Here is a 25,309-nt window from a genome sequence, read left to right as displayed (position 1 = left end):
AAAAGAAAGGTTTGTTAAGAACCAACAACCAAAAGGATATTGACAAATCTTTGACATTTCTTGAGTTACAAGTATTCAAACTTTAGAAAAACACTAAAAACACTAAACACTAAAAGTGCATTTTCTCCTTTTTTGAACTGTTACCATTTGAAATTTAATAAAACAAGGATTGCTTAAGTCAAGAGATTTTACTTATAGACATAACAGTAAACATGTAAAACATGTAAAAGTTAAATAATGATGCTGCCATCTTTCTAAAGTCATTTTTCCCCTCCTGAAATTTGGCTTCAAATTTCAGGTGAAAATTATTTTGACACCCTCTGCAAAATAGTGCATTGCTCAGTAAATAGTATAGTTTAGTAAATCGTCCATAGTATTTGATATTTTGGCTTTAATCACTATTTATCTTTGTCTTTCTTCAGAAAAAAAAAATCTGAATCATAAATTTTAGCCAGGAAGTTTTTGAATTTTGTTTTCATGGACAATTTACTTATGGATCCACATGAAATCCCAATATCTCTGGATTCAAACCACATAAGGTCTTTAAAATGAAGATACCAAAAGAAAAGCTTGTTAAGAACCAACATCCAAAAGGTTATTAAGTTATCTTTAATACTATTTGAGTTACAAGCATTCAAACTTTGGAAAAACAATCACAAAAAGTGCTTTTTCCCATTTTTTTTAACTGTCACTGTTGGCATATAATGAAACACAGATTGCTAGAGTCAACAGATTTTACTAATAGACTTACCAATCTCTGTGTAAAAAATAAATAATGATGCTGCCATCTTTTTAAACTCGTTTCCCCCCTCTTGTTATTTGGCTCCAAATCGCAGGTGAAAATGGTCTCGACAAAATAGTGGTTTACTCAGTAAATATACATCCGTGACATTTAATATTTTGGCTTTCATCAAAATCAAACATTTTTGCAAGGAAGTTTCTAAAATTTGTTAGATTTGACATAGAAAAACCTAGAGTCATTCAGTTTCACTACAAATATTTGTGTACAGTTTACTCGTGAAGCCACATTAAAATCCCAATATCTCTGGAATCGAACCATATAGGGTTTTAAAAATGAAGATACCTAAAGAAAAGTTTGTTAAGAACCAATGGCCAAAAGGATATTTAGATATCTTGAATACTTCTTCAGTTATAAGCGTTCAAACTTTGGAAAAACAAGCACAAAAATAGCTTTTTCCCATTTTTTGAACTGTCACTGTTGGCGTATGATGAAACAAGGATAGCTGAAGTCAACAGATTTTACTAATAGACTTACAAATCTCTGTGAATGAATTGATGCTGCCATTTGTGTAAAGTAATTTCCCTCTCCTGTACTTTGGCTCCAAATCTCAGATGTAAATCGTCATTTTTGACTCACAAAATAGTGAATTACTCAGTAAATACTCATAAGTGGCATTTCATATTTTGGCTTTCTTCTTCATTTATGTAGTTCTTATACTAAAAACAATGAGGAAGAAACACGCCAAAAAGCTGAAAATTTAATTCAAGATTTGCCTCATAATCTGCTCCCAAAACCATTTCAAGTGCATCTCTGCACAAATATTCCGCAGCGATGTAGATGTGTGGATCTTTATTGAGTTCAACAGCTTTTGTTCTGTGCAAATTGTGCACAATAAGGCTAAGAACATGCATGAAGAAGTAAGCAGGCTAATGTTGACTTCAGTGCACTTTCACCTCATCTTACCAGGCCCGCATTGACTGTGTCCTAAATGAAACACAAACAGTGGCGTCTTTATCCTCGGCAGTGGAGCATAGATTGAGGCAGACATTGAGATCGCAGGTGTGAGCTTTTTTCTTTTTTATAGCCAGGCCTCTCCTGTAACCATAAGCCTGCATTGTGGGCTGTGGAGGACCGCTTGAACCTAAAAAAACCTGTGCAAATCGGATTACACTACCATTCAAACTTCGTCTTTTAGATTTTAGAAATATTTTGAAAGTAGTCTCGTATACCCGCCAAGGCTAACCAGAAATACAGCAATATTGTAAAAAATTATTACAATTTAAAATAACATCTTTCTGTTTAAATATAATTTACATTTTAATTTATTCCTGTGATGCAAAGCTGAATTTTCAGCATCGTTACTCCAGTCTTCAGTTTCACATGATCCTTTAGAAATAATTCTGAAATGCTGATTTGATATAATTCTATTATATTGATAAATATAACGTTAAAAAAAAACAGCATTTGTTGGTTGATTTTTATGTGTTCAGTGGCTTGGGCATTATAGCTAAGTTATGTCTTGATATTTTTCTGTCTTTAGGAATTGTAATGCAAGTTTCCACACAAATATGAAGCAGCACAATAGTTTTCAACATTGATAAAAATGAGAAATGTTTCTTAAGCAGCAAATCAGCATATTAGAATGATTTCTGAAGATTCACGTGACACTATGTGGAGTAATGATGCTTAAAATTCAGGTTTGCATCACAGGAATCAATTACATTTTACAATATAATCAAATTTTTTCTGTATTTTTGATTAAATAAATACAGCCTTGAAGAGCAATAGAGACTTCAAAAGAGTGTTTATCCTAATGTTTTCAGTAACCACTGAATGTTGTCTGTTCTCATACACTGAATATGTAATCATCCAGTAATCAGGTTAAAGTGTGAGCTGTCATTGGGTTTTAGTCCAAACTTGATGACGATAGTCTGTATGATCAAGGCTTGGATGTTTAATCTTGTGTGCACAAGATGATATTTATCTAAATCATTTGGTAGGAATCAGAAAGGATGGTGTGTAATTATGTTTTCTTTTATGTCTGACCTAAACCATCTCAGATGCCCTGTGAGTTTGCTGATGTTTGTTGGACTAAACTGCGCCATTCTGTTGTATACGTGTGAAATTGTGGTTTTAACTCAAGACATGGTGTAGGAGCACATTAGCACTCAACGTGTGAGTTTGCTGCATGCATTAAGATGCAGCACTGCGGTGTGGTGTGTAATCTCTGAGTTAAAGAAATAGGAAGTACCTCATTTACTCACTCTTGTGTTTTATTTTTATCAGTGAAACACAAAATGAGATGTTTAGCAGAATGTCCAATCATGATGAAAATGCATGGTAATATTTTTTTTTTCAGGTTCTGAATAGGATGGAAACAATGAAGCCTGTTTCTGCCACACAAAAATACTTTTTTTTTTTCTGTCTAATTTGAATTTAACGTAGAATTCTGAGATTTAAATGCGAAAAAGACTAAAGAATTTTAATTTAGATCTCGCAATTCTGACTTTCTTTAAAATTCTGTGTTCGCATCTTGCAATTCTATTGTTTCCGAATAAAAAAAAAGGTAATTTTACTTTTTTCGCAATCATACAAATCATACAAAATGCATGATTATTTAGTACTGACCTGAATAAGATATTTCATTTGATATTATGATTCTTAATACTGTGTTATTACCTGAATGATCCACAGTTGTTTTTTTGTTTAGTGATAGTTGTTCATGAGTTCCTTGTTTGTCCTGAACAGTTAAACTGCCCACTGTTCTTCAGAAAAATCCTTCAGGTCCCACAATTTTTTAGTTTTTTCAGCATTTTTGTGTATTTGAACCCTTTCCAGCAACGACTGTGTGATTTTAAGGTCCATCTTTTCACACTAAAGACAACTGAGGGACTCATATGCAGCTATTACAGAAGGTTCAAACACTCACTCATGCTCCAGAAGGAAACACAATGCATTAATTTTGTCTTCTAGGGAAGATGTAAGAATCTTCTGAAAGGCAGTACTAAATGACAAAAAAATGATATTTATGCAAAATAAGAAAAACTTACACATCTTCATTCTGTTCAAAGGTTTGAACTTAATGCATAGTTTTCCTTCTGAAGCATCAGTGAGCTTTTGAACCTTCTTTAAAAGTTGCATATGAGTCCCTCAGTTGTCCTCAGAGTGAGAAGATGGATCTAAAAAAAAAAATTGTGGGACTTGAAGAATTTTTCTGAAGAACAGCAGGCAGTTTAACTGTTGAGGACAAACAAGGGACTCATGAACAACTATCACTAAACAAAACAAAAAAACACAGCTGTGGATCATTCATGTAACAACACAGTATTAAGAATCAAGGGGATGTAAACTTTTGAACGGGGTTATTTATATAAATTCAACCATTATTTTCTCTTGTGGACTATATGTAAACGTCTTTAATGTGAAATATCTTATTCATGTCAGTACTAAATAAAAAATAACATGCATTTTGTATGATCCCTTTTTTATTTTGGTAAAATAATAAAATTTTTGCAGATTCTGCAAGGTGTGTGTAAACTTTTGACTTAAAGGAACACTCCACTTTTTTTGGAAATAGGCTCATTCTCCAACTCCACCCGAGTTAATAAGTTGATTTTTACCATTTTGAAATCCATTCAGCCGTTCTCCTGTTCTGGCGATATCACTTCTAGCATAGCTTAGCATAGATCATTGAATCCTATTAGACCAATAGCATCACGTTAAAAAATGACCAACGAGTTTGGATATTTGTCCTATTCAAAACTTGACTCTTCTGTATTTATATCGTGTACTAAGACCGGTGGAAATGCAAAGCTTCAATTTTCTAGGCTGATAAGATTAGGAACTACACTTCCATTCCAGCGTAATAGTCAAGGAAGTTTGCTGCCGTAATATGGCTGAAGCAGGAGTAGTAATACCACGCAGCACATGTGCAAATGCTAAACTAGCTGGGAACTCATTTCTGATAATACTCCGCCTGCTTCGGCCATATTACGGCAGCAAACTTCCTTGACTATTACGCCGGAATGGAGTGTAGTTCCTAATCTGCCTAGAAACTGGCAGCTTTGCATTTCCACCGGTATTAGTACACGATATAACTACAGAAGAGTCAAGTTTTAAATACAACAAATATGGAAATTCGTTGATCATTTTTGAACGTGATGCTATTGGTCTAATAGGATTCAATGATCTATGCTAAGCTATGCTAAAAGTGATATCGCCAGAACAGGAGAACGGCTGAATGGATTTCAAAACGGTAAAAATCAACTTATTAACTCGGGGGGAGTTGGAGAATGAGCCTATTTCCCAAAAAAGTCGAGTGTTCCTTTAATATCTTGCAATTTTTTGGTAAAAAGTTTTTGCCTTGGAATTCTAATAAAAAAGTCAAAATTATAAGAGACAAGCTCAGAATTGTGAGATCAAAAGTTTCAATCAATTACATATATATTTTTTATAAATATGAACAATGAACTTAAAAGTAGTCCATTTGATTCTAACACTATATTCCAAGACTTAAATTCAAGTATGTTCCTCTCAAAACAAAGCTGTTGTATGACTATTATAAGCATACAGGTCATATGAAGTACTTTTTTTTTTAAAGACATTTTTGTTTCCTTTTTTGCTTTTCCTTATATATAAATCACCATCCTTTTTCATTGTATGGAAAACAGTCGGTACAAATGACTATGAACTTCCCTTGGTGATTCTTAGTCACTTTGCGAACGCTCTCGCAACAGTTCCTTTTCTGGGAAAGAGCGTTTGGTTGTGATGTGTAAACACTGAGTGTTTGGTGAATGGTGAAACACTCCAACCTCAGCAGACAACGACTTCATGTTGAAATGTACAGGCCCAGACTGTGACATGTTTGTATCTGTATGTGTTATGGATGGCCAGAGAATGTGATCACTTTTTCTTATATAGCTAAGTTTATTCTCTGTTGTTGTACTGTAAATAAATAACTGTGACTTTCGGTCTCAGATCATCTTGAATTTATCAAGAGTATCACCAACATGCAGGGCAGATACGGTCACTTCCTATGCAACACATAGCTGAAAGCTTATCTGGTCTTGTCTTCCAGATACCACATACTATGTTGTACTCAATAGGTTTTGAGTTTGAGATGCAGTACTGAGCAATTAGTTGCGTTACTGTAAGTCTTTTTCTCAGTACATAGCATCATTTTAAGTGATGTTGTAAAGCAAGATAGATTATGTAGAAAAAAAAACAAGATATGTATATTTGTTTACAAATATTTTGTATATTTTGTCTTCTTTATTATTGTATTGATTTTGCATTTTCTTTTTAAATATTTATATGTATTTTTATTTATTTATATTTATTTTTCTTGTTATATGTTAGGGAGGAAGATTTTTATTTTTTATATTTAATTTTATTTATTTAATGTATTTTTTTTTTTTCATTTTCCATTTTATTATTTTGTATTTTATTTTATTCTATTTGTTATTTTTCATCTGTTTTAATTTTCTATTTTACTTTAATTTTCATAGTATTTGTTTTGAATAAAAAAAATAATATTTGTAATTTGTATTTTTTATTATTTTTATATATTTTATTTTATTTATTTTATAGTTTTTTTCTTTTCTTTTTCTTTTAGAGTATCTAAGTAGAAAAATAAATATAACATTTAAGGAGAAACGAAGGAGAACAAAAAATAAATAAATTTATTTATTTATTTATTAAATTATATATTTTTTCTCCTTTTAATATTATATTTATTTTCTCTACAAATATGTTCTTAAATATTCCAAGTAAGTTCATATTTATTTTTTATTGTTAAATGTTATGTATTTATGTTATATGCTTTTATCTGTGCAGAATACAGTTGGAAATGCTCTTTTTAATTTCATTAAAATTTCATTTTATTTTTTCTTTTAATTTTATTTTTCAGTTTATTTTATGTATTTCTTTTTATTCTCATTTTACATTTTCTTATTTTATTTTAATTTTTCTATTTTACTTTCATTTTCATTGTGTTTGTTTTTAATTAAATTTAAAAACATATATATTTTCCATTTTATGTTTCATTATTGTATTTTTACAGTTTTATTTATTTAAATTTCTTTGTGTTTTAAGTTTTATGTAATTTTAATTTCATTTTTGTTTTTATATTTTTTATTATTATTTATTTTATTATATTTTATTTTAATGTTTTTTTTTTTCTTTTTACATCTTTTTAAGTAGAAGAATAAATATGTGATTAGGGAGAAAAAATAAATATAACCTTTAAGGAGAAACAAATATATAAGGAGAAAAATAAATATGTATATTTTCCTCCTTTCAATATTATATTTATTTTCTTTACAAATATGTTCTTAAAAGTTCTATATAATTTCATATTTAAATTGTCTTGTTAAATGTTATATTTTGGAATTTTTATATTGTGTTGAACACATGCTGTATGGTTTGTGGCAATAACACGCTTTTGTCTGTGCAGAATACAGTTGGAAATGCTTTTTTTAGTGAACAAATATCTCCATTCCTGTTTTTTCCAGTTGTTGTATTTTCCAGCTGATTAAGTGACCACATTTCTGTTAGTCATTCGTCATTTAAAACCATATAAAAGAAATTAAATGCATCTCATCAGCGACACGCATATGTTGGATATCTCTTCTAACCTAGTTTAGATAAATTGAACACGCCTGTGACAAGTCCTACTGTCTGGATAATTACCGGGCTACTCCGTAAACGCTTTCTATGCCCAGAATTGGCCGTGCGTTTTCCCTGACTTCATCTAAGTGATGCATTTGGCAGGACGATCAGAGGCTTTGTGCACGAGTCTAAACAGGCCGAAGCATCTAAGGAATTCCCAGCACACCTTTCTGCCCATCAGATAGAGAGACGGAGGGATGGGGAGGGTGAGAGAGCGGCTGCATGCAGGAATGTTAAGTAGAGACTTGCACATTTATTCTCCTGTTTTTTCTTTGTGCTTCTCTTGTTGAAAGTACAGTAACTTTTAGACTACGTGTCAGTATGGGTGATGTTTGCACGTATCTTGTCTGATCTGGAGGATTAGGCTTTAAATCCCAGGCATATCGTGATCAAGACTGGCTAGCATGTGCTTAACTTTAAGTTTTTTTTTGTTTTTCCCATGGATCCCATGGGTTACAGGCGGGTTCAATTAAGTTGCCTGTGCTCGTTTTCTCTCAGATATATATATATATATATATATATAAGTTCATTTCATATTTTACTTTATTTTTCATTGCATTATTGAATTATTGTTAAATTATATTTTGTGTATTTTATATTGTTATATTCATTTATTTTCTTTTTTTAATTGTATTTTTTTTTTTACATTTTATTATATTTCTATATTAGTTACCATATTTTCTATATTATTTTCTATATTAGTAGTTACTAATTTTTATTTCTCTATTTTTTTAAGTTTTATTTATATCATTTTTTAAATTTAATTTTATTTCATTTATTTTTTATTATTTAGTTTTTTTGGGGTTTTTTTGTATATATTTTTTGTTTTATTGTTTCTTTTTAATTTTTTATATTATTTCGTAATTTATTTTTTATGTTTCATTTTTATGCCACTTATTTTTATTGCATTTGTTTAATTAAATAAAAAAATTATTTTGTATATTTTATATTTTGTACATGTTGTTTTTTCATGTGTATTTTTTTAAATATTTTTATTTTTATTTATCTATTTTAAGTTTTATGTCATTTTAATTTTATTTAATTTGTATTTTATTTCATTTTTATTTTTATTTTATATTTTTTATATTTGGTTTTTTTTTTCATTTCTTTCATTCTTATCTTACTTTAAGTTTCATTGTATTGTTTTTAATTAAATTTAAATTTTATTTTGTATATTTATATTATTTTAACTTTTCATGTTTATTTTTTAATTTAATTTATATATTGCATTTTTTATTTCTCTATTTTAAGTTTTATGTTAATTTACTTTCATTTAATTAGTTTTTCTTATTTTCTTTCCCAGTTTCCATTTTATATTATTTTGTATTTTATTTTATTTTACTTTAGTTATTTTTTGTTTATTTTTTATTTTACTTAAATCTTTATTGTATGTTTTTTAATTAAATACATTTTTTTATTTTGTATATTTTTTATATTTATGTTGTTTTATTTATTTCAATTTTGAATGTGTATTTTTTATTTTAGAAATTTTCTATATATTATTTTTTATATTATATCTTTATTTTACTTTTTTTTTTTACTAATTTTTTTATTTATATCACTCTTTTCTCTCTCCATTTTCCATTTTGTATTTTATTTTATTTATTTAATTTTTTGTATTTCATTCTTATTTTACTGTAATTTTCATTGTATTTGTTTTTACTTAAATTTACATTTTATTTTGTATATTTTTATTATTTTATATTTAGATTGTTTCATGTATTTAAATTTTTTAATTTTTTATTATATATATATATACATACATATATACAGTACAGGCCATAAGTTTGGACACACCTTCTCATTCAAAGAGTTTTCTTTATTTTCATAGTTTTGATGCCTTAGTCATGAAAATAAAGAAAACTTTGGTTCAAAGGTGTGTCCAAGGTGTGTCCAAACTTTTGCTCTGTACTGTATTTATATTTTTATTTCTCTATTTTATTAAGTTTTATTTATATATGTAAATTAAATGTTATTTTTTCATTTAGTTTTTTCTTTTCTTTTATATATATATATATGTATATGTATCCTTGATTGATTGATTTGCTTTTGGAATAAAATAGCTTGTGAATGACTTTTCATGTTCACATAAAGAGTCAAAATCACAATCACAGGGGCCAGTTATGCCTTAGTCATATTTGTAGATAAGTCACACAAGCTGTGTTGTCGTCTCGCGATGTTCAGGATGGATCATTTGTGCTTAGTCTCTGTCTGTCTGTGTGTGTTCACTACCTCATGCGACCACAAGCATTATGACATCACATCATGACTTGCCTTGCCATGAGCTGCGTTGCTTCATCATAAACGTTTATGGTTGATTTCAAGATCAATTGACCACAAGTAACACAAATGTACCGCAGCATATTCTCCTAATGAGAAGCCTATCATTTTAGATTAAATGTGATGTATACTGCAACTCTCAGGTTATTAAAAAAAGGTCCACTCGTATAAATAGCAGTTTGATAATGATACTGGATTGTCGCTCTGTCTTTCTGTCTGTGTGTTTAACTCAGAGCTGGTAATTGGTCCCACATGGCGTCTCTCTGACAGAATCATAATTAAAAAACACACAGCCGTAAATATAGAGGAGCCAGAGGACACGATCTCCACTGAGGAACAGCACTTTCTCATGTCTTTCACTCACTTAATGCAATTTTTTTTTTTTTTAATGCAGTACACTGTCATTTTGGTATATAATTAATTAAAATAATTGACTGCTGGAGCAGTTATCAGTACTTTATACAGTAAATTGATTAGAAATTGCGCTACTTGTCAAAAGGTGTTTTTTTTTTTTTATGTTCTTTAAAGAAGTCACTTCTGCTCACCAAGCCTGCATTTGTTTACTCCAAAATCAAGCCAAAGCAGTAATTTTGTGAAATATTTTTACTGTTTAAAATAACTGCTTTCTATTTGAATATGTTTTAAAATGTAATTTATTCTTGTGATCAAAGATACATTTTTAGCATCCTTACTCCAGTCTTCAGTGTTACATGATCCTTCAGAAATCATTAATGATGCTAAAAATTGAACTTTGAAATCAAAGGATTAAATATATTGTAAAATATATTCAAATAGAAAACAGTTATTTTGAATAGTAATAATATTTCAAAATGTTACTGTTTCTGATGTACTTTGAATCAAATAAATGCAGGCTTGGTGAGCAGAAGAGACTTCTCTAAAAAGAATTAAAAATCTTACTGTTCAGAAACTTTTGACTGGTAGTGTACGTCTATATGTTGCATAAATAAATTACATAAAATTTCATAAAGCTTAAAATAAATAAAAATATATACATTTAATATCAATAAAAATACACATGATAAAACATGAGAAAAATTAAATAAAACTATTAATAAAAAAATGTACAAACATAAAATAAAAAATAATAATTAAAATAAAATACAAAATAATGTAAGATGGAAAATGGAGAAATAAAAAAATAAGTGAAATAAATAAGAGAAGAAAAAATATATAGTGTAAATAAAATATAATAAAAAATATATAAATATAATAAATAAAATATAGTAAATATTAATAATAAGGCTACGTATAAAAATGAAAATAAAACAACAAATATAAAATATACACATGTAAAATAATAATAAAATACAAAAATAATATAAGATGGAGAAAGAAAAAATAGTGAAATAAATACACAATAAAATATATATAAAAATAAAATATAATAAATATAAAAATTATATAAATATAATATAATATTAATAATAAAAATACACATGAAAAATTTAAATAAAACAACAAATAATAAATAATATAAAATATATAAAAATAAAATACAAAAATAATATAAGATGTAAAATGGAGAAAGAAAAAATTAGTGAAATAAATAAAAAGAAAATATATAAAATATATAAAATAAACAAAATTAAATGTTAATATATATATATATAAGCTGATCTTCTTCTGCAACCTTTAAAGCAATGCTGGCAGCACTCATGCATCTGTTTTTTGAAGCCAGGTTCTGCACCTGATGCACAGAACGAGTGCTCAATTTCGTTGATCAACCCTTGCAAGGCCTGTTCTGAATGGAACCCATCTTGGAAAACCTCTGTATGACCCTGATCACTGTAGTGTAACTCAGTTACTGAACCTCTAATAGCCTTGGCCATCTTTGTGGAGAGCAACAATTCTAATTCTCAAATCCTCAGAGAGTTCTTTGCCATGAGATGCCATGTTGAACATCCAATGGTCAGTATGAGAGAATTGTACTTAAAGCAGCTAATTTTAACTCTAATACAAGATACACAACTTTGTATGGTCCTGTCAAGCAAAAACATAAACATGATGAATAGGACATGTGGCTTTGCATGGTTAATCCTAAGTGATGTACTGCTGTTATCTCTTAGGGTGTATTCACTTTTGTTGACAATAATGGCTGTATGTTGAGTTATTTTCAGGGGACAGTAAATCTATGCTGCTATACAAGCTGCACATTGACTACTCTATAAGTTTAATTTCTATAGTATTGTCCCTTGAGAAGATATACTAAAATGGTTGCTGAAATGTGAGGGGTGTACTCACTTTTGTGAGATACTGTATGTCAATGTAATACGTTCTTTGTGAATAGAAGCATCAATTTCTTATAAGCAGCTTCTTCATTCTGCTTCATGCCTGTTTTGTTTTTCTCGTGTGATTTTTCACTGTACGTCACTTTACCGCTTCACTGTCTTTTCTTCTGTTGTGATGGAAAAACAGATTGTGTCATTTCCTTAATGTGTAATCCCGATACTCTCCCTCATTCTTGCGGGGTTGACATCTGTGTCACATGTCGAGAACAGAACGCTCGAGAATTCAGAGTTATTAATGCTTTACTCCCCTGGATCTCTCAGGTTTTACAGCGTGGGATGTATTTCATCGGCTCTCAGTGGCAGGTTTAGGACTGGAGGCTCTTATTTTAGCGCAGGGTCTTGGGTCTCCCTCCTTGGCTCGACCACCCCAGTGCTCTCAAATCTCTGAAGGTCAGTTCTCAGGGGTTCAGAGTTTAGAACTCTATAGTTCACACTCATAAATGACCAACATCAGACACTTTAGGTTTGATCTGTCTGCGCAGATTGAGTTCCCTGCAATTGAGACTGGAGTGAGTTGTCTGAGCTGTTTCTCAGCTCAACAGTTTTATCTCTTTAGCTGTAAACAGTGTTTCCTGCACTTCCACTTATTGACCAGAAGGGGACGTACAAGTATATATGTGAATGGAGATTGATGGCTGATGAAGTGGGCCATAATAACAAGCCCTTAAGGCAAAGAGATAGCTGGTCTTGGCACCCTTGACTCGTATTTCCAGCTTTGTTTATCCCCACTCAGATTTAATGACCTGCGGCTTATAAATGTAGTGGACTGTGAAATGGTGTATTATAGCTCAGGTTTGTATTCAACATTTTTTTGCAATGCATAGTCAACTTTTTTGCACTAATAATCCCAATCTATTGAGTGTTTCCTTATTTCTTACCACTGTTTGAATGTTTTAAGCATTAAGTAAGTGTAAAACAAAAGCTGTTCACTGTTTATAGACGTTGGTGCCAGAGGAGGTTGTGTCAGGTTGAAGTTATGCTGCAGTTATATTTGCATTGGCAGTGTATTTCAGGGTAACTTGCCAAAATGTAAGTCACTCAAAACAAATATCTCTAATAAAATAAACTGTCCTCTCTGGGACGTGGTCTTTTTTAGATTAGGAACGATAGAAAATGTAATTTCATGTCTTTTCAACTGTTCAACTTATTTCATGATATCAGTCATTTTATTTTATGTCATATTTTAAAATAAAATATATTCAAATGGAAAACAGTTATTTTAAATAGTAAACATATTTCAAAGTCTTACTGTTTTTGCTGTACTTTTGGATCAAATATATTCAGGCTTGGTGAGCAGAAGAAACATTTAAATGTCCTACTGTTCAGTAACTTTTGGCTGGTAGTGTAATACTGAGAGTGAAATCTTAAAGGGGTCATCGGGTGCGAAACTAACTTTTACATGTTGTTTGCGCATTAATGTGTGTTGGTAGTTTGTGTACACAACCACCCTACGATGATAAAAATCCACCCAGTGGTATTTTTTTTAATCTTTAAGAGTAATATCCCTTTTTAAAAATCTGGTCATTCTCAGCTTCTTGTCGTTGTGATGAAACACATTTGATTGACATTAGCGTCATACCTTAGTCCCGCCCTCACCGAGCTGAAACTACCGTTGAAATCGCCATTGTGTGACTCAGGTGCAGGGGAAGACTCTAATCGAGTGATCGAGGTGTTCTGTTGTTGGATGTAATAATGAACATAGCAGTCCTCATTTACTCCCAACATCTGAGTCACTGAAGATGCAGAGGGTTAACGTTACTTTCGTTTTTAAATGGAAAGCGCCAATCCCGTTCTACATAAGCACCTATCTTCGTCCGAATCATTTGTGATGCAGCTTTACCCACAGCAGAAGTGAGTATAAGGGTTTTTTATGCATCTTTGCAAATGGCCTTTCTTAATAATGTGCTTGTTGGCAAGTTTCACCGGTAAACGCGGCTAAATGCGGCTGAAGTAAACATAATCCCAGAGAGGGGCGGGGCGAGCAGAGCTCGGTGGCATTTAAAGGGGCCACGCTTAAAATGAGCTGAAATTTTGCAGAGCTGATTTTGACAGGGTAAAAGGGTGTTTTTTTAAACTACTATTAAGAATTTTTAACCAAAGTATATTAGAGACTTTTCATTAAGACCCTTAAGAATCCTATGAACTTGTGGAAAATGGGCATCCGATGAACCCCTTAAACATGCACACACTACAAGATTTGAAAATCGTGGTGCATGACACTACAAGATATTATTAGGATTATCATGCCAGAGGGATCTCCTTGCGTGATCTCATGCAGCAGATCGTCTTTTCAATTTCACCCCAGAGCTCCTCTTTCTCATTACGGTCGTGGTACGTTTTCGACACATCCAGACAGTGATATTTAAGAAAAAAAAAAAAACTCAAGAAGCAGTTTCCTCCATCTCCAACGGACCCGTATAGCAGCAGTTTTGCGGTTGCGCATTGGCTGTTGTGAAAGTACTGATGTAATCATATAGCCGTCATCATCCTGATTTAAAATCCTAAATATCAAACATGTTTGATATCAATTGGGGTGGCCCTGATTTGTGTGCGAGCAAATCGGGAGCTGCAAGATTTGATCTGTGAATGGCTCACATTACCAGATAATCTCCTCCGAACATTGGGACCGATTGAGGTGCTCGACAAGATTTTTGCTTCAATTTTCGGAAGGGGAAAATTGGGCTAAAAATCCTGTAGTGTGAGCCAGGCTTAATAGGTGCTCAAACGTCATCGGCCAGTGGCGGCCATGTTTTTTTGAGGTATGCAAATGTCCCTATAGACCCTTGTGGCACTTTGAACCAAGACTGTGCACAGTGATTTTCACGTTGATAGGACAAATGGTTGTTTTAAGTTTTTTCCCCCCTCTTACAAGGCCACCAAGTGGCCAAGCTCAACGATTCTTGTCCTGCGACCTTAGATTGAGCTCTTACATAAGTGTACTGAGTTTGGTGAAGATATGTCATTCCATTCAGGAGTTATAGGCATCTTGCTGAAAGAGACCCTGCCACTTTCAAAAGTTTTGGCAACCCTTTGCGACATTGAGTCGAAAGTTAGACATTTTTTGATAATTATTGATATCCACTCTCCAGAAAACCCTTCTGCACTGCTTTGTCTGATCGGCCAACAAACCTAGGACTAGTTCACAAAAATAGGTTTTGCAAAAAAATCCAAAATACCTCAAAATTTCACCAAATCTGACAGAAAACACTTGAGCCTGCGACTAACGGTTTAGGAGTTAAGAGTGATTTTGTGCTTTTGATCGCTGTAGCGTCCCCGTCAGGCCGATTGGGCCGAGCCTTGGTGACATTGTCGGTGTTGTGAGTACTACCATCTCTCCAAGTTTCAAGTCTTTACGAGTTACGGTTTGGTCTGCACGATCAGTTTTACGTGGACAACGCTGACCATTACAATAGCGTTTCAGAGCTTTGAGGTATTAAACTAGCAGTAAGTATTTAATGTAGGGTAACCTCTTAAATGTATATCAAGGACATTTTAATTTATCTTGGCTCCTTTAAAAAAAGCTTTTTTTGATTTAGCTAGAACTCAACACCAATGATAGTGTGCTGTTTTTAAGCATGCACAATGCCCTGATTGGCCTGATTTTTAGAATGATAACATTTCAAGTGGACTGCCCCTCTTTTGAAGCTAAGCAGAGAACGTCCGATGAGTTTTCAGTGATAAACGGTGTTTAAATAAGTGGCATCCTGTACAGTCATTCAAAGGAATAACGGTCCTCTGCTCGCTTTTTCAGGATTTTCGGAATAACTTTCTTCCTAGATAACGTCTGGGAATGTTTAGCTGAGTGGTGCTTTTTGTAGACCCTAAAATGTGGTCATATATGGGTTTGCATAGTGTCTATAGCTTATGTAAGCAAATCCCCCTGAGAGAAAGCGTTATCTAGCGAGCTGCCGGCTGTATACATAATCGAGCCCAGTGGAATGTTTTGAATGCTTTGGAATGGGAACGACCCTTCCTTTCCTCATCCCACTACTGAGTCCAGACTTTTCCGTATCCTGTGCTCGATTCCTTCAGGCGCGGTTCCTTTTTATTGTTCCTCGATGGAGGGAGAACCTACATCAGCGTTAGCAGTTGAGGAGTTTGAGAAGGTTTTGTGGGAATTTAACATGCAGGATTTCTCACCAGAAGCAGGACGGGTCCAAGACACGGATATATCCGCTTCACCAGAGAAGACATCACCGGATTTAACCGATTTCGTACCTTCGCCAGCTTCGGTAGCAGGCGCTGTAGAAGATATGTTAGAAACGCAGGCGATTTCTGATTTAGCAGCTGAATCCGTTTTAGTTTCGGCTTTAGAAATGGATTCAGTTGTTCCATCCGTAGATGTGTCCTCATTAACATCCGCTCCTGACCCACATTCAGCCCCAAATTCAGCTCTGTTTGAGGTGTCAGAGACGCACACCGCTCTGGAAACTGAAAAAGTGCATGCTGGAGAATCTTTGACAGCTCCTGTTGTTCAGTCATCAGGCACGTCTGATTCAGATGGGACGTACATGATCCCAGACCCGGAGTGGGTGACAGGGGGAGGTAGGATTGGATCTTATTGTCTTTGTCATTGTGCAGTTATGGTAATGTGTCTATTTATTTCCCTAAATCTCTGTTAGCACATGTATGTTTGCAGATATGGTGGATTTTCATCGAAACAGTATCATTTTTGAGTTTTGGCTCCCCTGTAATGAGGATGTACACGAGTACCTGAGTATTCAGAAGTAAAAGACGATTAATTGTGAAAATGCATTAATTATATGGCAGCAGTTTAAATTCTTTTTGGTTTGTTAGTGGCATAATGTACAGTGGATAGGAAAAAAGGAAGAATAAATGCAGTTTTGGTTTTATATTTTTCGTTAATTATATTCTGCAGTAACTTTGGCCTAATTTGGCAGCAGACAGCTAATATGTCATAAAAACTTGGAAAATTCAGGGCATTTAAAAATAGTAATTTCCAAGTGTATTTATTTACTCTCGTGTCCTAATTTGGCAGCAGACAGCTAATGTCTCCAAAAAATACATATATACACTACCAGTCAAAAGATTTTTTAAATGTTTTTTTTTTTTAAGTCTGCATTTATTTCATCCAAAGCACAGCAAAAACAGTAATTAAATATATTTACTATTTAAAATAACAGTTTTCTATTTGAATATATTTTAAAATGTAATCTATTCCTGTGATTTCAAAAAGTCACTCCAGTTAGTCCAGTCACGTAATCCTTCAGAAATCATTCTTAGTATTCTTATTTGCTGCTAAAAAAAACAAAAACATTTTTTATTATTTTTATATGGAAAACAGCTATACGCACTCGAACCCCTAATAATGTTTCTTGAGCAGCAAATCAGCGTATTAGAATGATTTCTGGAGGATCAAGTGACACTGAAGACTGGAGTAATGATCACAGGAATAAATTACATTTTAAATTATATTCAAATAGAAAGCAGTTATTTTAAATAGTAAAAACATTTTAATGTTTTTGCTGTGCTATGGATCAAATAAATGCAGGCTTAATGAGCAGAAGAGATTTCTTGAAAAACAAGTCTTACTGTTTTGCATCCAAAAAAGATGTGAATAAGTCATAGACGTTTCTAATTTATTTTTATTTTTTTTACTATATTTATGTTTCAGTGACTAGAAATTGCTGTGTTAAGTGATATCATACTCCAATTTGCTTAAAAATAGTAGGAAACAACCTTTTTGTCAAATGAATTGATATGATGCTTAAAGAAAACTGTAAAATTTACTCACCCTCATGTTGTTCCAAACCTCTTTGAGTTTCTTTCTTTTGAAGAATGAACCAAGCAGTTTCTGTTCCCCATTTTTTTCTATGGAAGTCAGTGGCTCCAGTCAGTTACCCACATTCTTTAAAATATCCTCTCTTATCGTCAACAAAAGAAAGAAGCTGGTTTAGAACAACTTTAAAGGAGTAGTTCACTTTCAGAACAAAAATTTACAGATAATGTACTCACCCCTTGTCATCCAAGATGTTCATGTCTTTCTTTCTTCAGTCGAAAAGAAGGATTTAGGATTTCTCTCCATATAACGGACTTCTATGGTGCCCCGGAGTTTGAACTTTCAAAATACAGCTTCAAAGGGCTCTAACTGATCCCAGCTGAGGAAGGGTCTTATCTAGCGAAACAATGTTTATTTTCTAAAATCATTTACAACTTATATACTTTTTAATCTCAAATGCTTGTCTTGCCGAGCTAAACAAGACGAGCATTTGAGGTTAAAAACTATGTAAATTGTAATTTTTTTTTTTTAGAAAACAACCCATCCTTTTGCTAGACAAGACCCTTCTTCCTCGGCTGGGATCATTTAGAGCCCTTTGAAGCTGTATTTTGGAAGTCCATTATATGGAGAGAAATCCTCAAATGTTTTACTCAAAAAACATAATTTCCTTACGACTGAAGAAAGAAAGACATGAACATCTTGGATGACAAAGTTAAAGTCAGCTTAATGGTCAGTTCTGCCACATGTGCAGGACACACAGAGAATTGAAATTGTGTTACTCTCAGACCCTTGGTGAATAACGGATAACATTAAATACAAAAAGTCGAATTTTAAAAATACGAATAAAAGAATATTAATAAATACAATTATACGTATAATATAGAAAAAAAAGAAACAAATGCAATATACAAGTAACGGCACATGGCAAACCAGACAAAGTAGTGCAAATGCAACAGCTTGTATGTTAAAGTGATAGAGGGCAGCCTTGAACGGACAAGAGTCTTATGAGGTAGACTATGTGTAGCATGAGGTAGTTAGCAGAAAGGGGTGAGTACATTATCTGTAAATTTTGTTCTGAAAGTGAACTACTCCTTTAAAAGAGAACTCCGGTGTGATTTTGACCTAAAGTGTATTGAATCATGATACCGAGTGTGAACGTACCTTGCATATCTCATCTCGGTTTGTGTCCAGCTGTCCGAAATCTGGGGTCAGTTAGCCGATGCTCACGACAGGTTGTCAATGAGAGTCAACAGGGCATCGGAATAGCCATGTAAATAAATCACTGTTTTACGCCATTTACGAGGCATAAAGTAGCTCCACACTTCATTGGTAGACTTCCAAGGGCCCTGACATTTAAAACGAGACATTGAGAACTCAGAAAAAGCACCGGTAGTTTATTTACAAGAAGATTTATACAGACAGTACCTGGAAGATAAAATCCGGTCGCCGCCATCTTGAACTTAGTCACGATAAGTCGAGTGTCGAGCACCAAGGAATTTATCAGGTTATCAACTTATCAGGTTGTAGTTTCCTTCGTGCTCGACACTCAACTTATCGTGACTACATTTAAGATGGCGGCGACCGGTCTGTTCCTGGTGGAAAATGTCTGTATAAATCTTCTTGTAAATAAACTACCGGTGCTTTTTCTGAGTTCTCAATGTCTCGTTTTAAATGTCAGGGCCCTTGGAAGTCTACCAATGAAGTGTGGAGCTACTTTGTGCCTCGTAAATGGCGTAAAACAGTGATTTATTTACATGGCTATTCCGATGCCCTGTTGACTCTCATTGACAACCTGTCGTGAGCATCGGCTAACTGACCCCAGATTTCGGACAGCTGGACACAAACCGAGATGAGATATGCAAGGTACGTTCACACTCGGTATCATGATTCAATACACTTTAGGTCAAAATCACACCGGAGTTCTCCTTTAAGGGTGCTTAAATGATAACAGAATTGTCATGTATGGTTGAGTGTTTGCAAATATCAGTGTAATGCTTGTAGACAGAGAAACAACACAGAGGATTGGAGAAACAGAGCGAGAGAGGAATATGGGTTAATGTTTCCTTTGCCACTCCCTCATCAGGCCGAGCACTGAGCAAACAGTCAAGATATGAGCAGATACAAGTCTCAAAGTCTTGCGGTCCTTGGCAAATGACACAATCACGATCCTGAAGTATTACTGAGCGAGTCTGTTTGTCTAATGCAAGCGGTGTCGATCTCTCCCCTGACCAGATTAGTGACCTGTACACAGTTGCAGGAAGGTTATACACCGCAGCATTTTTAGTATCTGGTATGTGGAGGGGAAGTTAAAGTTAGCACCTGCCGAAAAACAGCCGTCCGCCCTCCCCTCGGACGACTCCACTGTCACTGAACAAGTTTACGATACTTGTCCTGTCTCGAAGTGCTTCGTTTTCCCTTTCTTTTCCTCTTTGATCTCTCTTACCCTATCTGTTTTTTTCCACTCCTTGTCGTAGCTCCTCCTGTCTGAGATAAAGCGTGAAGGTAAAGACACAGAGCTCAGCAGGGCGTTTCTGTCTGTCCTGCTCTCAGTGTGAGTAACCAGCTTCACTCCGTTTCTGTTATTTGCATTTAGTCGGTTGTTTCTTTGGGATGGTGGCTTTCTTGTGATTTTTGGGTCTGCTGTTGTTGATGGTTGATGTTGTGTGATTAACAGTGTTGTGTGTTTGTGGACTGACCCAAGTTTACCTGCTTACTGAAGTTGGTTGTTGAGTTTGGCGTTTCTGTTGCACTCGTTTTGTGTGAGTTTGGACTGTATAACATGTATGGTACTAGATAAACATAATGTTTAACATGAAAGTTAACATCATGTCTACACCGGATGTGAGCGGCATGTTGAAAAGCATCAAAACTTACAATCAAATCAGATTATAAACAATGACAACCTCATTTATATTACTGATTCGCTGCATGAACACTCCAGCTACTTTTTGACTTTATTTGTCTGAAATATTTAATAAAAATTTAATTTAATATGAATAATTTGCTTTGATTTTTGTGCATTATATATTTATAAACTGATTTGTTCTGAATTTTGTTTCATGTATTTATGAATTAATATGCTCTGATGTGTATATTGTATATTTATTCATAAATTGACTTCTAAATTTGATGAATTATTTGCTTAAGTAATTTTTTCAGAATTTTTGTGTTGTGTATTTTTAATTAATATGCTCTGAATTTTATGCGTTACATATTTTAAAATAACTTTGGATTTTAAAATAAATTACTTTGGATTTAAGATACATTTATAAAATACATATTATATATTAATGATTTTATGAGGTAAATATTTGAAAAGTAATATGGGTTGAATTTATTCATTTTATATTTATGAAATAATTTATAAATTGCATAAATTCTAGCTGCTTTATTTAACATATGTCTGAATTATGAAATATCATTTTAATTTAAATTCTATATGAATTAATTGCTCAGATTTTTGTGCATTGTATATTTATAAACTGATTTGTTCTGAATTTTACATTAATATGCTCTAAATTTTGTATATTTATTCATAACTTCACTTCCTCTGAATTTGATAAATTATTTGCTTATTAATTTTCTCTGAAATGTTTTTGTTAAATTTCTGAATTTTTTTTTTTCCATTTTATGTATTTTTAATTAATATTCTTTTAATTAATATGCCTTTATATATTTATGAATTGATTCACTCTTGATTTATATTTTTTAAGAATTTTTTTTTTATATAATTTTTAAACTGGATATTATGATTTATATTCATTTAAAAAAAAGACTTCTGTTATATATTAATAAATTAATTTACTCTGGATTGTTATAGGTTTACAAAGTAATTTGGGCTGAATTTGATGAATTTAACATTTATGCTTAACAACAAATTGCTTAATTTTGTTAGCTGAATTAATATTTTCTATTTTAAATATCCTTAGGCCATGAAATTTCTTGCTTGCTGATTTAAATATTTTTTTATTGTATTATATTTCTTTTATATTATATGTTATACTAACTTTTTGGTTAGTAATATGCATTGCTAAGAACTTCATTTGGACAATTTCAAAGGCGATTTTTCTCAATATTTAGATTTTTTTTTGATATCTCAGCCGAAATTGTCTTATTCTTACAAACCATAAAAAAAAGCTTATTTATTCAGTTGCAGTACAAATTGCAAAGTCCATGTCTTATACAATTTGTTTTAGAATTTTATTATTTTTTATCGTATCCTAGCTCAGTGGTTCAATTTTGACAAACATATTTAGATGACGTGCTGCTTTGCTTCCACTAATGAGAGCCTCGAGCTGTCATGCTGCAATATAACATCAATCACTTCCTGTGTAGACAAGGTGTGACACGTTTGGTAGCCAAGATGATGTTGCAACTGAAATTTAAAGGTGACTTATCTCAGAAGTAATTGCAAAGTGAAGGACTTTTAAACCAGAGGAGGTCAGAAAATGAGCATGTTTTACAAGCTTACTTAGTTGTGTGTAAGTGCTTTCTGTTCTATTCCTGAGCATATGGCTTTTGAATATTGATTTTATGTGTGCATTAAGAGGTGTGTCTGTTTATGCACATGCATTTTATGCTTTACTTCCTGCTGAATCTATCTCTGTAGGCATGCTATTTCAGAGCAGTCTTATATGTGAGGTTGTCGCTCTCACCGCACCCCAGATGAGTGAAGCTTGCAGTGATTTCGCCATCCTGATTTTGTGATTCATAATTATATAACTGATCCAGCTGAGAGAGCTGTGTTTTGATCAGACTTAACAGGGTTTGATTTCTGATAGATTTATAGATAGGTATTCGTGCACAAAGGGCAAGCAAACATCTGAATGCTTGAGGTTATGGATTTGAACAGACGTATATAAAATGTATGCATTTGACGATTTTTTTTTGTGAGCTGTCATAGAAAATGTCGAATTTAAAAAAATTTAAAAAAATATTTTCCCAAAAAATTAGTATTTATGCATATTGCATAATATCCAAGCTACACATTTCTAGTAAAGTTAGTAGTAGTAGTTCTGTGCAATTCTTAAATTGTATTTTAAAAAAGTTTTGGAATATTTGTCCTCTCCCCAAATCTTTCACAACTGAAACACAGTAATAATAATTTAATTAGAAGGGTTATTTTTGGTATTTTATAAAAAAAAAAAAAAAAGAGAGGTAAATAAATTGCAATTACATTTTTAACAATCTTTCAAGTGTAATTTATAAAATTTGTTGTACTTTTAATACATTTTTTGTTTGTAATAGGCAAAAAGATGATCATATTGATTTAAGATTTGGAAATGTCTTAAATTTTTTTTTTTTTTTTCCAAAAAATGAGTTTGTATGCATATTGCATAATATCCAAGGTACACATTTCTAGTAATTGTGCAGTTCTTATATTGTATTTTCCAGAAAGTTTTGGAATAATTGTCCTCTCCCCAAATTTGTCACAACTGAAACAGTAATAATAATTTAATTAGAAGGATTATATTGACCTGTTAAGATTTTGCATACATCTACATTGTAAATATAAATAAAAATCAGAGGTAAATAAATTGTAATTGCATTTTTAACAGTCTTTTAAGTGCAATTTATGAGATTTGTTGTATTTAAAAAAAAAAAAAAATTCTTTGTAATAGGCAAACTGTTGATCATATTGATTTCAAAGTTAAGAATTTATTAGTTTAAATATACATTATTTTCCAAACACTTTATTTTTGACAAAACACCCCATGTTTTGGTAGTGACTGCATATTTTCGGTAGTGACAGTAATCAGTTTTTGAAAGTACCCAGTAAATTATTATTTTAAATATATTAAAATGACAAATATGTCCAGTCTAAGCAGTCTTAAGTAGCACGGGTATATTTATAGCAATAGCCAAAAATATATATATGGGTCAAAATGATTGATTTTTCTTTTATGCCAAAAATCATTAAGATATTAAGTAAATTTCCTACTGTAAGTATATCAAAACTTAATTTTTGATTAGTAATATGCAGAATAACTTCATTTGGACGACTATTTAGATTTTTTTTGCACCCTCAGATTCCAGATTTTTTAAAAGCTTTAAATGTTGTCCTATCCTAACAAACCATACATCAATGGAAAGCTTATTTATTCGGCTTTCAGATGATGTATAAATCTTAGTTTCGTAAAATTGACCCTTATGACTGGTTTTGTAGTCCAATAGATATTTGAAGGATTTTAGTGAAGGTCTAAGATTTGAATACTTAAATGCTTTTTAAATGTGTTTTTAGGTTGTGGGACAACAATGTACGCCAATTCTGTAGAATGGCCCATGTAGGTCTTTAAATCGCTCTTTTATTCTGTTTCAAGTTGTTTCTCACAATGAAAACAGCTGAGGAGGCCAGCGTGGCGTTAAAAACCCAACCAACCCTGAGAAACAAATCAATGTTTCAATTCTTCTCTTTTATTTACAGATGCTCTTCTCGCGGACTTGGAGTCCACAACCTCCCACATTTCCAAACAAGCTGTTTTTCTGCCAGAAGAGACACCATATTCCTACCCCACAGGAAGTGACTCATATCAGGACGTGTCCTCGCCACCACGAGTAACCTCTCCTTCTGCTCAAACACTGAATGGATCTTGGGTTGAACAGCCAGAATCGAAGCACTCACCAAGCCAGGTAAAATTCACCATGACCTCCTGAAGGGTTTCTTTATTCCCTAAAGCTTTCTGCTGGTCTTTGTACGAGTCTGCCGGTTATCCTTTAACCTCATGACAAATACCAGAAGCCGGCCTGTTCCACATTCTGCCTGTTGTGCCCTCGAGCAAAGCACTTCATCTTCAGTCGCTCCAGAGACTTGTGCCATTAAGCAGGTTCATATTCAAGGTCTCTTGAATGGAGCTATATTATACATGTTTGTAGCATTTAAGTTCATTTTTAGTCTTAATCAAACAGTCATAATTTAGTTTTTCACAACCATTTTCCAGTCTCTTAGTGACTGTTTTTGCAGCTGTACCTTTCAAATGATTCAATTAGGTGCTCTGAGGAAGGCTGTGTGAAGCCGAAATGCACTTGCCAACAGTTTTATAATGAAACAGACCAGTTTATTAAATGCTTTTTAACTTTTTACCACCTAAATGCAATGGAGAATTATAATGTTTCATTTGATTTGAATTACGTCTGTTAAAATGAACAGATCAGGGTGGGTTAAGTTGCTTAATATTGAATATGCATTTATGTGTAAAAAAAAAAAAGGTGGTCATATTTGTATATGTAGCTTAGCTTATTGAATATTCTGTGAAAGATGTTTTGGTAGCTGTTACACACTGATGACATTTGGATGTTAAAATGCATGTTTTTGGCTCTGTTTGATCACATACAGTTGAGGTCAAAAGTTTACATCCCCCTTTCAGAATCTGTGAAATGTTAATTATTTTAACAAAATAAGAGGGACCATACAAAATGCATGTTATTGTTTATTTGGCACTGACCTGAATAAGATATAAGATAATAAATAACATAAAAGATGTTTACATATAGTCCAACAGAGACAATAGTAGTTGAATTTATAAAAAATGAGCCCATTTGAATCCCCTTGATTCTTAATACTGTGTTGTT

General features: G+C 32.5%; 1 protein-coding gene across 4 annotated transcripts in view; it reads left to right on the top strand.

Annotated features, from left to right (window-relative positions):
- Positions 1-25,309, top strand: part of pxna (paxillin a) — a 47,401-nt gene that overhangs the window by 2,523 nt on the left and 19,569 nt on the right. Inside the window, exons 2-3 of one of the 4 annotated variants that reach the window (XM_073840994.1) lie at positions 20,215-20,291; positions 24,165-24,370. Coding sequence is in view for 3 of the 4 variants with exons in the window: in XM_073840991.1 (XP_073697092.1) it covers positions 16,125-16,545; positions 24,165-24,370 (627 nt within the window). In the remaining variant the exon portion in view is untranslated. Of the gene's footprint in view, positions 1-16,067; positions 16,546-20,214; positions 20,292-24,164; positions 24,371-25,309 lie in introns of those variants that run through there. The other 3 variants (XM_073840991.1, XM_073840995.1, XM_073840992.1) reach the window with 3 other exon arrangements.

Source organism: Garra rufa, chromosome 5, assembly GCF_049309525.1.
Source record: "Garra rufa chromosome 5, GarRuf1.0, whole genome shotgun sequence".
NCBI classification, from domain to species: Eukaryota; Metazoa; Chordata; class Actinopteri; order Cypriniformes; family Cyprinidae; genus Garra; species Garra rufa.
The sequence above is the reverse complement of the archived record's forward strand: the minus strand, read 5'-3'. Positions and strand labels throughout refer to the sequence as shown.